The sequence below is a fragment of the Chrysochloris asiatica genome, unplaced genomic scaffold (assembly GCF_000296735.1).
Source record: "Chrysochloris asiatica unplaced genomic scaffold, ChrAsi1.0 scaffold00020, whole genome shotgun sequence".
NCBI classification, from domain to species: domain Eukaryota; kingdom Metazoa; phylum Chordata; class Mammalia; order Afrosoricida; family Chrysochloridae; genus Chrysochloris; species Chrysochloris asiatica.
Window position 1 is genome coordinate 23935422 of NW_006408538.1, and position 15572 is coordinate 23950993.

At 48.8% G+C, this 15572-nt stretch overlaps 1 protein-coding gene across 1 annotated transcript in view; it reads right to left on the bottom strand.

Annotated features, from left to right (window-relative positions):
* DLG5 (discs, large homolog 5 (Drosophila)) overlaps nt 1-15572 on the bottom strand; it is a 193702-nt gene that overhangs the window by 15622 nt on the left and 162508 nt on the right. Inside the window, exons 22-29 of the mRNA XM_006837474.1 lie at nt 15168-15318; nt 10231-10393; nt 9927-10060; nt 9298-9444; nt 6061-6244; nt 5356-5504; nt 4525-4695; nt 3321-3517 (exon numbers count right to left, since the gene is read on the bottom strand). Of these exons, the coding sequence (XP_006837537.1) occupies nt 3321-3517; nt 4525-4695; nt 5356-5504; nt 6061-6244; nt 9298-9444; nt 9927-10060; nt 10231-10393; nt 15168-15318 (1296 nt within the window). The remainder of the gene's footprint in view (nt 1-3320; nt 3518-4524; nt 4696-5355; nt 5505-6060; nt 6245-9297; nt 9445-9926; nt 10061-10230; nt 10394-15167; nt 15319-15572) is intronic.

Sequence of the window (15572 nt, forward strand, 5' to 3'; positions counted from 1 at the left end):
TCATGACTACAATCATGTATAACCAAACCAGCTGGTGCCACTCACCTGGAGGGGAACCCCCTCCCTCCTAGCCTTTCCATTTCAATAGACTGGAAGCAGAAGCAGAGGGCTCTAGAATCAATCATTAACTCCCTACCTCTCCTTTGTTCTCTGTGTATATAGACCCCCTCTACAGTGGAGTGCTTTGTGTTTTTGCTTGATCTTTATTTTTCCTCAATAAAACCCCTTTTCTTTCATTCCCAACAGTGTACAAGATTTTCTTCTTTGACACATGCTTAGCATTTACCATCTGGATCCCTCAGTCATCACTAGAATTCTTTCCACCCAAGTAAATACCACCTAAAGTCTGGAAATGTGTGCTGTTTTCATGAGACAGTGCTAAAAACCTTCCCCATGGATCCTCTCAAAGTATATATCTAACCACTGGCTGGTGTTGAGTGGATTCCAACTCATGGCAACCCCATGTGTGTCAGAGTAGAACTGTGCTCTGTAGGGTTTTTGATACAGCTGATTTTTCAGAAGTAGATTGCTAGGTCTTTCTTCCAAGGCACCTCTGGTTAAACTCAAACCTTCAGTATTTCAGTTAGCAAATGTGCACATTAACTGCACCAACCAGAGACTCTACGTTTTATAGACCACAGAGATGATGTGTGGCCCAAGGGAAATACACTCCCACTCCTGTGCCTTAAAATGCAATCACCTTACAGCACCTTAGTTTTTGACCTGGCCGTTGCCTTTCAAAGTTATTAATCTGATGGACACAAGGATGAGTGGACCTGCCAGCCTGTGTAAGCTCTGCTACTTGTCAGACAAAAAGAAAGCCCTTGCTGGTGATTGTTGTCACCACCCCTCCCCCACACCCCTTCGGTGCTGTGCTTTTGATAGTTGGAATACGTGTGAGGCTGGGGTGTCCTTGAGGTAAGCACATCAAATGGGGAACTGGCAGCCCCTTTCCATCTAGGGGCTGAGACTCTTTTAATTTGGATACCTTAAAAGGTTTGCAGAACAGAGGGGCTGAGTTCTTATCTTGTACAGATGGTTGTTTCTCTGGAGATGCCTTATTTATAGCCCCGCTGGCAAGAGCAAGCCCAATTGGCCAGCAGCTACACATACCACGGTTGGGGTAATCCAATAAAGAGGTCAGCCCTGTGCTGTCACTGTGACCGTGATCAGAGAGGAAGGCAGAAGACAGGGCCACACCACAGCAGGTAAGGACCATCGCTTTCATCCTCTGCCCTGTCTCTCCATTGCCGTCTTTCCTTCCCTCTGTCTGGAGCGAGGCTTAGACAGCAGCTGTGGAATCCCACGGCTTCCTACTATGTGGGAGGATCGTCCCACTCCTGGGATAGAGCTCTCTGGCACTGTGGACTTTTCAGACCCAGAAAAGAGACCCAGATATCACTGACGTCTCCCACAACAGCAGATCTCCTCTGCAGGCTGTGGGGGACAGAACCTACCCTAACAAAGCTACCTTGGTGCTGCTTAACTATCAAGTACATGGGCAAACCTGTGCTTATCTTGACCTCTTTCCATGGAAATCAAGACCTTGAACTGAGTTTTGAATATTGGAAACTTTTTTATAAACGAGGAAAGAAAAATAAAATAAACATTGAAAGGGAGGAGGAAAACTTCCACAGTGCGCTTTTTCTCCATGACAGAATTTCCGGATGGCCTGGGGTGAAAAGGCAAATGACTGATGATTCTGATTACACACTGGGAAAGTATGTTTATACAAAATGACTTGTGATAGCTTATGGTTCAAGAATACAGATCACTGTTGCTTACTTTCAAAGGAAATGCATTAATATTTTACTAATTGCTGGAGCAAGAGATACGCTAAGATGTACAATACTCAGTAAGATTCTAACCAAGTGCACAGTGATGTCAGTTATGATAGAATAATGGATGTGATGACACACATCACATATACAAATATTCTCAGCCAGACTCCGTTTATGGTACTTTTTCAAGTCCAATTTAAAAAATGTTAACACAGTAATTTTTTAAAATAAAAAAAGTAAATATAAACTACTTACTTATAAGAAGTGTTTAAATACAAAGGCAGAAAAGTTGGCAGTAAAAAAAAACAAAAAAAACAACTGGTAAAGGATCAACGGTTCCAGCACCCACCAAGAGAAAGCTGGTGAGAGCACTACATGTGATGAAACAGATTTCAAGACAAGAAACGTTACTAAAAAGCGTTCTTGTAAAAGACATTTCCCAATGAGGAAAGGTTCCATTTACTAGAGATACAGCAATCCAACAAATGTAGGCACCTAATGTTTCTGTTATGTGCTGTCCACTTGGTTCAGACTCACAGTGACCCTTATATAGGGTTTCCGAGGAGCAGCTAGTGGGTTTGAACTGGCATTGAAGGTCTTGATTGTAAAATGTTAACAAAGGGTTTTCTTGATAAAAGAAGCATTTTATGATGGTTGCCATGGGTGGGAAGGAAGGGAAAGTTAACTTGGGTGATGGGAGGGCAATACAGGACAAGAGGGATGTTGGCACAGGCAGATGGAGACAGTGGGTGATACAGGGAGGAGGGTAAGAGTTAAGGTGCCAGCAGTAAATACACTGGTAACTGATAGTGCACAGAAGGGATTACAATCATTGTACTGATACGAAGCATACAATCTGCTGAGTATTGAACTGGTGGATGTATAAATCTTTACTCAACTCACAGTAAAAAGTTTTTAAAGAAAAAAAAAAGAGGAATTTAGTTGTCATACCATCTGTTGTTCACTGCCCCGAACATGCTGCCCACCAAGGGCTCACATTCTTGGGCGGCAGACACACACCAAGGCCACGTTACAGGACAAATACGCCCTTTCTAAAGGCCATCCACCAAGAAACCCCTAACACCTCAACAGCAAGTCTAGTCCTGGGTCACTGTCCTAACCTGTAGGATGCTTCAGCGAGGCTAGACAAGGCCACCACCAAGCAGCCTGTAACACTGAACACACACTCAACGCAGCACCATTGAACAGATTATTTACATCTATTCAACGCCACCCACTCCCTCCCTAACAAAATCTGTGTTACTGGGCCAGCAAGGCACAGCGGTAAAACGTTCCTTTCCCAGTCTCCCTGCAGATACGAATGGCCATGAGGAGGAGGTGGGAGCCATGAGGTGGAAGCCTGCCTGGACAAGCTCTTTAAAGACACGCCCTCTTGCCTCCCTGCTTCCTGCCTGAAACCTGGGAGCCCTGGTGGTGGAAGCCGCACAACCAAAGGCTGTGAGGACCGGTGCCACTCTTGGGTGACAGAAAAGTTAACCTCACAACACCTCATCCACAGGTGAAAAGGAAGTCACTTGCCATCGAAGAGCGGAATCGAGTCACTGGAGAAGGTATCCAAGGTGAGGAGGTCTTTCCCATCTTTGGACCCTCTGCGTTTGTGCTTATGTTTCCTGCGGAAGAATGACCTGCGGGCAGCTGCTGAGAGCGTCTTGGAGGTGCTGTTGTCATCTTTGACTTCCGATGTGCTGAGCCTCCTGGAGCATTCTTGGTCCATCCTGCGGTCAGAGAAAGTAAGGGTGCTGGGGAAAGGCCGCAGGCACATCTCCACACCCACACTGCCCATGGGGTGGATGTTCTACAGGCTTCACAGATGTCCCACAGACCCTCCAAACCCACACTGCCGATGGGGTGGACGTTCTGCAGGCTTCACAGATGCCCCACAGGCCCTCCACACCCACACTGCCGATGGGGTGGACGTTCTGCAGGCTTCACAGACACCCCACAGGCCCTCCACACCCACACTGCCCATGGGGTGGACGTTCTGCAGGCTTCACAGACGCCCCACAGGCCCTACACACACACACACACACACACACACACACACACACACACAGTTGACACCAGTGTTCAGGCACGAGCTTAAAGAGCAGGTTATTTCCAACCATGACAAGTTCATGTCAATGTCGAAAGGAACCATTGAGATATTAAAAGCTTATGCTTCCAGAACTGCCTTCTGTAAAATGTAGGCTTATGCTCAGAACAGCTTTCCAAACAAGTAACCTGGAGCCAACGGACAGGACCAGAGCAGCAGAATCAGTCTCCTGTGTCCTAGTGAAAGGAGCTCTGGGAGCGTAGTGGCTATGAGTCGGGCTGCTAACCTCAAGGTCAGCAGTACAAACTACCAGATATTCCGTGGGAGAAAAATGAGGCTTTCTGCTCCCATAAAGATTTACAGCCTCAGAAACCCTGTCCAGGGTCACTATGAGTCAGAACCAACTCCACAGCACACCTCTACCACCACCACCACGTCCTGGCGTGGTGCTGAGGACTAATGTGCTGGACTTAAAGATCGATCTGAACTGTAAGGTCCACAGTTCAAGCTCACCAGCCACTCCTCAGAAACCCTATGCAAGGTCACTATGGGTCAGAATCAACTCAACGGCATTGAGAAACAACAACATGCCCCCAACACCCATCCATTCCCCATGGGATGGCTCTAATTCCTTGTACCATGTGCCACACCCCACACCCAACCCTGGGGCGTGCACACACACACACATACACGTATTTGCTGGGGATCTGCCCACGCTGGATTTTCTGGGCGTTCTCGTCCAGTTGCCAGGCCATCCAGTAGCCGATTGTGCCCTGGGGTAAGGTATCATCTACGTAGAGGATGTCGTCCTTCTTAAAGCTCAGCTCCTGCTCCACCTCGGCCAGCCGGTCGTACAGAGCCCTGGGGAGAGCGGGTTGCAAAGCCCATCAGGGGTGCCCTAAGCCTTCAGCTTGAGTTTTCCCCAAGACCTCTCCTCATCCTGCTGGGGGCTCCTGCCTCTGATGTAAAAGGACAAAGATGTGCCTTCCTTCCAGATACGTGGCATGCTTCTCTCAGAAAGAGGGCTCCTGGGAACAGGCCTGGCCTCATCCCCGTGAGATGAAGAGCTGCTTGCCCAGGACCAAAGCCATGCCTTCCACTTCCTGAGCTATGGTCAAGGATGCTACGGAATAGAAATTCCTTCGGGTAGAAACACGATGTCTCCCCTACTCACAGGGCCCCCACACAGGGAACTGGACCTTGTGGTACTCAGTTGATCAGTGGTTCTTGGGGGTTTGTGTGTGTGTGGTCTCCGATCTTAGGAAGCTATGAGACCCTCCTAGAAAATGCCTGATGCTGTCTCATGCACCCAAACATAGCCGGGCACTATGGATGCCTAAAGCCCATTTACACCCTACAATGGGATCTGCAGACCTGGGTCCGGAAAGGCACCCAGCCCCCAGGAAAAGGCCCTGAGCCTAAATAAGAGAGCCCTTATACCTTCACGTCACAAGCACCTCTCCATAAGCTTGTGGGTCAGTACCCCCGAAGCCCCCCAGCCTTGGACCCTGCCTCTGGTACCTGATGTAGAAGCCGTCCCCAGGCAGGCCCTTGACCCTGCTGAGCTCCTCGGGGCGGTACTGCACCTTCAGGCGGACCCCATCCTTGGGCTTCAGCATCTCCATATACACCTCCTCCACCGTCTTGTTACGTGTGTCCAGTGTGCCATACTGCCCAGAACAAGCAAAGGGGTCAGAAAGGCAGGCACCAATTTCACCTACAAGGGGCAGCTGGAGGTAAGGCAGAACCTCAGTGCTGTCTAAAGTGAGCTGTGGCCCGCGTCCCTCCCCTGTGGAGGTGGGGCTGGGCCCATGTGGTCTCCCCCAGCATGCGGCCCTGTGCCCACTCTCTGGACATCAAGATCGTGTCCCAGAGGAAATCCTACTCTAGTCCCCCCCAGGTGTGGCCACTCAGTTTACATTTCCATATGCTATCCTCCCCCTTCAGCAGTGGAATCATTGGGGTGTGTGTGTGTGTGTGTGGGGTGTCAATGCTCCCTGATCCCATTAGAGCTCATGAGGTCCCAGTGCCCAGGCTGGCCACTGCCTCGAGTTCCCTCACTTCCCAGAGACCTGCACTCGGGTTTATAAGGAGTAGACAGAAGCATAGACAGGGGCCGTCGTGTGCACACGGGTGCTCCCCTACCTCCAGGATCATCGGAGGCTGCAGTGAGCCCAGCGTGAGGGATCGTGAGGGACCTGGCCAGTTCAGCGACTCAGCACTCACCTCGAGGATGAGGTCTCCTGGCATGAGGCCGTCAGGGCCCCTGGCAGGACTGTCATCCTCCACCTCGGCCACAAACACCCCATGCAGGTTCCCGCCACATAAGTGCACCCCAAGCTCCAGCTGAGACTTTTTGATGAAGACAATGCGTGGCTCTGGGGTCTTCTTGTTGGTATCACCCACAATCCTTTCAGAGAGAAAAATGAAGTTCCTTAATCATACTCTGGGAGGTAGGAGAGCACGTCTTAGGGGGGCATCACAGGGAACTGAGAGATTGTTTCGTAGTAAGCGCTACTTCCATTGACTCATTTTACAGGGCCCAATGCAGGTATTCTGAAAAAAAACTGAAGACGAATCTCCAGCCTCGACTTGCAACCCTGAAAGAGTCTACAAGCACAATACCGAATGACGCAGGAAGATGGAAATAATACACAGAGTCACTGAACCAAAAAGAATTGGTTGATGTTCAACCATTCCAGGAAGCAGCAAATGATCAAAAATCGACGGTACTGAATGAGGAAGTAAAAGCTGCACTGTAAACAAGGCACCAGAAATTGATGGAATACAAACCGAGCTGTCTGAACAAACCAGTGCAATGCTGCAGGCGCTCACTCACACACGTCAAGTAATTTGCAAAACAGCTACCTGGCCAAACAACTGGATATCCGTGCCTGTTCTACAGAAAGGTGATCATACAGAATGCAGAAATTATCTTGCAATATATCATGTATCACACACAAGCACATCTTATGCTGAAGATAATTCAAAAACAGTTACAGAAGTACATAGACAGGAAGCTACCAGTAATTCAAGTCAGATTCAGAAGATAATAGGGAACAAAGGACATGCAGACGTCAGATGGATCTTGGCTAAGAGCAGAAAATGTTTACTTGTATTTTATTTACTATGCAAAGGCATTTGACTGTGTGGGTCATAACAAACTATGGAGAACATTATGGGAAATCCAGAGCACTTAATTGTATTCATGCGGAACCTGAACACAGACCATGAGGCAGTCATTTGAATAGAACAAGGAGACACTGAGTGGTTTAAAACCGAGAAAGGTGTGTGCCAGGATTGCATCCTTTCACCATACTTATTCAATCCGTATTTAATTAACCTAAAAAGCATATAATCTAAGAAACTGGATGATATGAAGAAGGAAGTGGTATCAGGATTAGAAGAAGACTCACTAACAACCTGCAATATGCAGATGACACAACCTTGCTGAAAGTGAAGAGGACTTACAGTACTTACTGATGAAGACCACAGAGTGCAGCCTTCGGCCTGGATTACAACTGGACCAATAAACAACACCATGATAAACAGAGAAAAGACTGAAGTTATCAAGAATTTCATTTTACTTGGATCCACAAACATCACTCACACAAGCAGCAGCCAAGAAACCAAACTCCTTATTATACTGTCAAAATATGCTGCAAAACACCACTGTTTCAGTGTTAAAAAGTCAAGATGCAATTTTGAGGACTAAGATTTATCTGGGTCAAGCTATGACCGTTTTAATGATCTCATATGTATGTGAAAGCAAGACAATGAATGAATAATGAAGATCAAACAAGAATCAATTATTTTTAATTCTGTGGCAAAGAATACTCAAAGTACCGCAAACTACTAAGAGAATGAACAAATCTGTCCTGAAGAAGTCAGAATGTTCCTTAAAATCAAGGGTGACAAGACTGCCTCTCATGTACACCTTGGACCAGTCCCTGGAAAAACACGTTTGATAAAATAGTTGTTTTTGTGAAGTGCCATTGAGTGAGTTCCGACCCATAGTGGCCCTGTATAGGGTTTCTGAGAAGCTACTGGTGAGCTTGAACTGCCGACCTTCTGATTCAAACAAATTTACAGTTGAGCGCATCAACCCATAGTGCCACACCAGGACTCCTGATAAAAGAGGGTCAGCAAAAAAGAGGAAGACCCCAAACGAATGGACTAACACAGTTGCTACAATAATGGGTTCAAATACAGTCATCGTGAACATGGTCAGAACCAGGATGCATCTCGTTCTACTGCATACAGGGTCACTATGAGCTGCAGTTGCCTTAGAGACACCCAACAACAATACAATTTGGAGAAAGTAAAAAGATGATAGCTCAAAGTCAATGTCAAAAAACCAGTTAGGAAGACAGTCAAAATCAAGGCTGGGCTGCGGCATTGCTCCCACTTAAATGGCACCTACTCTTCTAATTTATATTTGCTTAAGAAGAGTAAGATTTGTCCTCACTGTCTGGGAGCACAATTTACTCAGCATCTTCCATAGATCAGGAACTGCAAAGGGACGGTCTCTTGCCATCTAGGAACTTTCCATCACAGGATATCAGCAGACCGAAAGAAATAGGGGGTAGCAATAGGGATTGGCATAGGCCCCTCAGAGAGAAGGCAGCCGCAGAGACTGTAGCATCAGGATTGGAGGAAGACTCATTAACAACTTGCAATTCAAAGAGCTGGTTCAAAGAATGGAAGATGACCACTTTCTGGGAGAGACCCAGTTTCCCCCAGGGCCCAGCATCCAGGTGTGTGAAGTGTTGTGGCTACTGCTGCCAGCTCACCCCTCCCCACCACAGTTGGGCACTCATAGCGGCTTCCCTCATGGCACTTCCTCTGCGCTGTGTGCCCCCGGCCACTGCCTGTCCCCTCTAACTGGGAGCTCCCTGATGACAAAACGCCCTGTGGGTGGCTGGATACTGAGGAGGCCCTTGGGTGGTAGGTCCTGTGTGAGCTAACGCACATCAGGTAAGGAGGAAATGAGAACTCCTAGGGAAAGAATGAGTCACTGAGAGAAGACAGAAAGGAACAGCAGCAGGGAGGGAGGAAGAAGGTAAGACTGGCCTACCTCCAGCCAGACCCTGAAGCCCTGTGGTGTGGGCACACAGCATGGGTGCTGTCCGTGGTCCCTGCTGAAGCCCTCCCCCCACCCCAAACACACACACTCACACAATGTGCTCGTGATAGGAATACCCTGCGTAGCCTCGCTGCATCCTGGCCATTAACTCGTCTCTAAGCCTTTCACTCGGGTTCCCAAACCATCAGCTCTTTCCCAGGCTTAGACTGTAAGTTCCTAGAGGGCCAGGGACTATCTCTTTGCAGCTCCTGGCTCCTCAGAGCTATAGAGTAAGCATCTGCTGAATGACTTGCGCTCTGCACACGAGGCCAGCTCTCCCTTTCCCTTCCCCCAGCAGAACGTGAGGAGAGTAGCATGGGCTTGGCTCATTTGCTGACCTGGGGCTGGGTGTGCTCTGCTTGGCTGGAGGGGTCCCTGGGCCTTCGTCCTGCTCCATCAGTGGGTCAATGACAGAAGTACGCTCTGGGGTGGTGGCTCCACTGCTCTGCAGCACGGAGTGGTTGCTGGTGGGGTCCAGGTGGGAACTGGAGATGGGCAGAAAAGAGATCAGAGCCTTGCCCTTTCAGGCTGGGAGTAGGGGGCTTAGGCTGTGGGTGGGACCAGAACCACACAGCCCTGAAGCTCTGAAGAGAAGGGACTACTTTTGCACCCACAGGCACGGCTTGGTGCTCCTCCGTCTGTCCAGGTCCCAGTGTATCTTCCATATGCACCCTTTCAGAGGTCTCTGCACCCCGCATGGTACGGATCCTGCCCCCACCCACAGCATCAGGGACTTGTGTGTGTGCGTGGACAGTGACCTGGACTGACCACTCTAGAGAATCCCACACCCAGCGTCCCAGCTTTTCACTAACAAATGCCCATGCATGCTGCCTCCTATTGGAGGCCTACCCCAGGTGGACCCCCAAATCCAGGGTCAGTCAGCACTCCTCTCGCCAGGAGCAGAATCCACAACACTCTGGGCTGGCGCCTGGCCCATCCCCTGCCCACCCCCTCACTCGGCCAGCACCTGGACCGGGAGTGGCTGCTGAGCTGGTGCATGTATGGGTTGTACTGAGCCAGGATGGTGACCATGTCACACTGCTGTCCAATGATGAGCCGGGCCTGCTGCTCTGTGGCGCTCCGCAGGTTGATGCCATTGAACTGGGGACACACCCACAACAGGCTCAGGGACAGGGCAGGGGCCAGGGGACGGGGAGGGGTGCAGGCATGGAGGAGACAAGGGGGAGGTGGGAGGACTGCGAGTGCAAAGCGGGAAGGGTAAACAGGTGGGCTTGGCTGTGGACACAACGCACAGATCAGCTCCCTCTTACCTCGAGTAACTGGTCCCCATACTCGAGGCCGGCCTGGTGAGCGATGCTCCCGCCGGTGACCTTGGACACGTAGATCCCGCCTTTCTCTCCACTCACGATGGAGATCCCCAGCGGCTCCGAGCCCTTCTGCACTTTGACGTGGCGCGGCTCCTCCACGTAAGGCCTGGGAAACAGTTAACGGACTCAGGACTCAGACCCAAGGGGCAGGCTCAGGGAAACGTCTCCAGTCTGCCAGGCAGCCAGAAATGCTGAAAAGGCCTCAGAGCACAAAATGGCTCCTGTCATGAGCACAGCTAAATGGAAGCATGGTTAACGGGTCAATGGCAAACGCGAACACATCCATGGGTACACACTCAGACAACGCAAATGCCGCACCCCAAAATGGACCCCAAAAAGAAGATGTGTGCCACACACACTCATACACGGAGGAAGGAAAACAGATTCTTGTGAGGTGTGCAGAAGGTGCCTCACACAATACGCAATTTACACACTTCAGTGAGTTTCAAAACGCCCTCTGAGCAAGAGCAAGTTTCTGGGATAATGTTCCCGAAGAAGACACCAAAGGAGATCAGTTCTTCTACTGCCTGGCTACCAGGGGTGATGCAATGTGGCCATGGGAATTAAGCAGCTGCATGCCTAGGCCATTCACAAGGGCAGGACAGACACACAGGACCATGCACTGACTGCTACCAGACTCCTCAGAGAAGAGGACCCAGGACTGGTAGCCACCGGCACTCTCAGACATGTGTAAAGAGCACAAGTCCGAACTCAGAGAAAGAAGACAACCACAGACGGCAGGAATGGACCAGCTCGGTGGGGACTGCTTCTCCACAGTGCTGGGGCCTCATCCTCCCAGGACATAAAACCCCAGTTCTCCCACGTGTCGGTACTCCCCACTCCAGAGCACATGGTTAGTGGGGAACCCATCCCCTGCTACCCAGCGCAAAGCAATCTTGCACCCACCAGACCTCAGGTGGGTTCCCACTGCTTAGGACCAAGATGATGATGGTGGTGGTGGTTATGTGCCGTGGAGTCGGTTCCAACTCATAGCGACCCTATACAGGGTTTCTGAGGCTGTAAATCTTTATGGGAGCAGAAAGTCTCATCTTTCTCCAGCGTTAACAGCTGGTAGTTTCGAACTACTGACCTTGCGGTTTGCAGCCCAATTCATAACCACTACGCTATCAGATTATGATACTGAGATTCAAATTCTTCCTGAATCACCCTTTCTCCTCCCTCTACCCTGCGCAGCCTCCTCAATTTTCCAGGCCTAACTATTCTGCAACGGTGTCCTTGACCTTCCTGCTTGGACACATCAGCCCCTGGCTAGTCCCAGTCACTTCTGAAATTCCACATGCATTAGAACACCACCCTTGGAAAGCAGGCACCCAGTAACCATCCCCATGCCCTCAGCCTAAGGTCTCTCCTGAGGTCACCCCTGCAGACCCAATATGGAGTCCTCATTAATAACGGGGTGCCTTTCCTTTGTCCCAAGCCCAACAACATCACAACATCGTTCTCGATAGAGCAGCAGATAAGTTGAGTTATAACAGGTACACAGCAGGTGGCCAGGAAGCTGTTAGGAATGAGGACAGGAGCCAATATTTAATGCCATGGGAAGGTAAATTATTATAATGTAATGCCTCTCAGATGAATCTGTGCAAACATCTGTATGTCTCACGAGACATAAAGGGGGCCTGGTGACTTCATAAGGGGAGCACTGGGTTGGTTGCGAACTACAGGTCCAAGGTTGGAGCCCGCCAGCCGCTCTGCAGGAGAAAAGTAAGGCCTTCTGCTCCCTAGAAGACTTAAAGCTTAGGAAATCCTATATAAGGTCACACTATAAAATGACTCAACTGCATTTAACATTTACACGTAAAGAAATTTCCACAGAAATGGGAGCATTTTAGGTAATGTTTACTGCTTTCCCTTTTTCTTCTAGATAATTTAAATTTGTTTTTAAGCACAAATAATTTTTCTTAGAATAATAAGGCTGTTTTCCAACAGAGATTAATGAACTGTATTTCATTATATAGCCAACAGCACAAAACACAACTAAGAGAGGTGTGATTATATATGCAAAATGAGCAGAAATAAAATAAATCATGCCTAAAAATAAACAAGGGTAAGTCAACAAGTACTGCTCTAAAATCACAGGCATTTTTATGAAACAAAACAATCAAAATGTGAAGCTACTGCTTTTCGGTATATCCTCCCTCCCGGTGTGGCGCTGTGGGTTAATGTGCCAGACTGCAAAGCTGTTTAAACTGCAAGGTCAGCGGTTCAAGCTCACCAGCTGCTCCTAGGAAACCCTATACAGGGTCGCTATGGGTCAGAATCGACTTGAGGGCACTCAACAACAAGGTCTATACATATTTAGTGACAGATTTTTCTACCTCTCTAACATTTTTTCCCAAAGACGTCTATGCTCTTCAATTTGTACCATGCTAGAGCTGTGGTTTTGGAATCCTCAAGGGAATCCAATCATATTCCTTTTCAATATGCTTTAAGTTTTGGAGACAAAAAAAATCTGAAGGGGCAAAATCAGCACTGTAAGGTGTGGAGAAAGTTTCCCAATGAAATTCTCACAGAATAGCCATCGCTACCCTGAAAGGATGAGCAAGTGGATGCTCATGAGGGAAAAGATTCCTCGGTATATATTGCCTGGTTTTGTTCTCACCAAGGAAGTTTTGAATTTTCTGAAAACCTCTTCATAATAGCCCAGGATTGTCCTGTATTCGATCTCGGTGACTGCTTTGGAGTCTTACAAAACACCTGTCATACTTTCCTGAGCTGAGCCCTCTTGCCCCCTCAAAGCCACCATCGTTTTAATTGGACCTTGCTCTCTGGGTCATGCTTTTAAGCTCACAGCTTGTCCCTGGTTACAATTAGTTGCACAGAATCATCTTCATGAGCTTCAATCCTGAAGCTGGTCATTAAAAAACAATACTTTTGGCACTCACTGTGCCAAGTTCCACTGAAAAATGATTTGGGGAAATGGCCACTTGAGTTCTGGCAAGCATTTGATCTTTGTCCTGACCTCAAAATCATGTTTTTCTGTGGCACAAAATGTAGTCTAAGGAGATTACTAACAGAACTTGCTTGCGGCCATCCATTGATCGCAGAGCTATGTTTAAATGTGTCTGGGTTGCATTAAACCGATGCATGTAGGAACTGGAACTCTCGTAGAGTTACTTTTTGACTTACCTCAACGGTACCAAAGCAACTGAATCTCTGGTTGATAAGATTTTATGTGATTTTTTTTTTTTTTCTCTTTCTTTCTTTTCTCTACTTTTCTGATTTTCTATAAACACTTCCACGATAGTTTACTTCAGATTCTGTGTGTGTTGTGAGAGTTGGGGGAAGTGAGGATTCTTTTTAACATCTAAACCATTCTTCAGGGAGCCTGGTGACACTGTGCGTGGTTAATGCTCTGTTAGTGCTGAAAAGTCAGCAGTTTGAAGTCAGTGGCTGCTCGTGGAAGACAACAGCCTTGGAAAGCCTACGGGGCAGTTCCACTCTGTCCTACAGATTTACTAAGAGTTGGAGTTGCCTCAATGGTGGGATTTTGTTTAGGACACATGCCAACTTTTATGTCTCTATGACTATGAGCATCCCAAAGGCAGAGATGGCTGACACTTGTCTCCCTCCTCGCAGAGCAGTTCCAGGCTCTCCGTACATTGTAGAGGCGATGGGGAGGCTTGGTTGCATAATGACGAGGACTTTCTGGTTCCTAGGGAACTCTTTCTTTCCGGAGCCTGAGCTTGTTCATCAATGACCAGAGATGGGTTAAGAAAACCAGTCCATGGCACCAGCACGACAGATGTGTGTCTATACCAACATTACAGGGTGGGAACTTCATGGACGTTTCATATAAACTGAGCACTGTTCCCTTACTGGGGCCAGTAGGATCTCCACGAACGCCTGGCCAGGCTTGTTGTTTTACAAGTCAGAGTTTTCAGTCAAAGACAAGTTTTCTAAATGTTCTTTCCAAGGCACGCAGCTACACAGGACCACCAGTTTTGGGGATCTGACTGGACAAGCTTAGCTTGAAAGAACCTTTTAAATATATAAATGATGCAGGAAATTCTACTAGGGCAGGACAAGGAGGGGAGGTATCCAAAGAGCAGTGTGCAGGGACAGGGTGGATGGAGCGTCTGGGCTGACAGCTGGCCTACAGTGAAACTTGTTGCTGTTGTTAAGTGTCGTCGAGTCGATTACGACTCACAGCAACCCTGTACAGGGTTTCCAAGCAGCAGCTGGTGAGTTTGAACCACCAACCTTGTGGTTCGCAGTCCAATGCTGATCCCACAGCGCCACACCAGGAGCCCACAGTGAACCAAATATCCATTTAAGATCCACGCATTTATAATGACTGGCTAGGCTACACTCATGCTTCATGTACTTTTTTTATGTGTATATTTCTCAATGAAAAGCTTTAAAAAAGTAAAAAGAGCCAAGAGGTGCAGCCATGTTCTGGGCCCCAGAGCAAACACTGAGTCCTGGATCAAAGTTAGGTTAGGCCAATCACATGGCACCACAGACAGATCACTCCAGCTGTCTGGCCTCAGTTGCCTCATCTCTTAAATGGGCTAATAATCACAACCATCATCTTGCAGGGTTATTGAGAGAATTTCAGGTGAAATTTCAGGGAAGCAAACAGTATCACCACCTCTTGGTCACTATCAGGTTTATCTCCAGTGTCCAAGTGGACCCACCCTCGCTTTTGAAAACCTGCTCCTGACCTTCCCGTCTGCGTGTGCCCCACCGCCTCTGGTGGGGTCAGCTCTTGCATCATGTGTCTGCATGCTAGAGCAAGACTCTGGCACACGCCAGGTGGCACACACGACAGCAGCCAAGCGCTGAGAACCAAATTAGGACGGAACTCACAGGAGCGGACTGGCCGTGACCCAGGTGCTGTCTAGGCAAGTGCTCACCTGTCCTTTCTCCATTCCCCAAGGGATGCAGGGTTGATAGCAATTCTAGGCAACGTGGAAGCTAAGGTCTGGGACTGGCTGCAGGACGAGAGGGTGTCGAGGCTGAGGGGGGACTGTGGAGGAGTGTTGCATTCCGAATGTGACAGGGAACCTGCTGAGAGAGGAGCGGGTCACAATGGGCCTCGAGCCGGCACCTGAGTGTTCCAGCAGCTCACACTCGTCCCAGCCACACGACACGGTCACACTGGTCCCGGCCACACGACACGGTCACACTGGTCCCGGCCACACCACACGCCCACACCGGCTCCGGCCACACCACACGCTCACATTCATCCTGGCCACACCACACGCTCACATTCATCCTGGCCACACCACACGCTCACATTCATCCTGGCCACACCACAC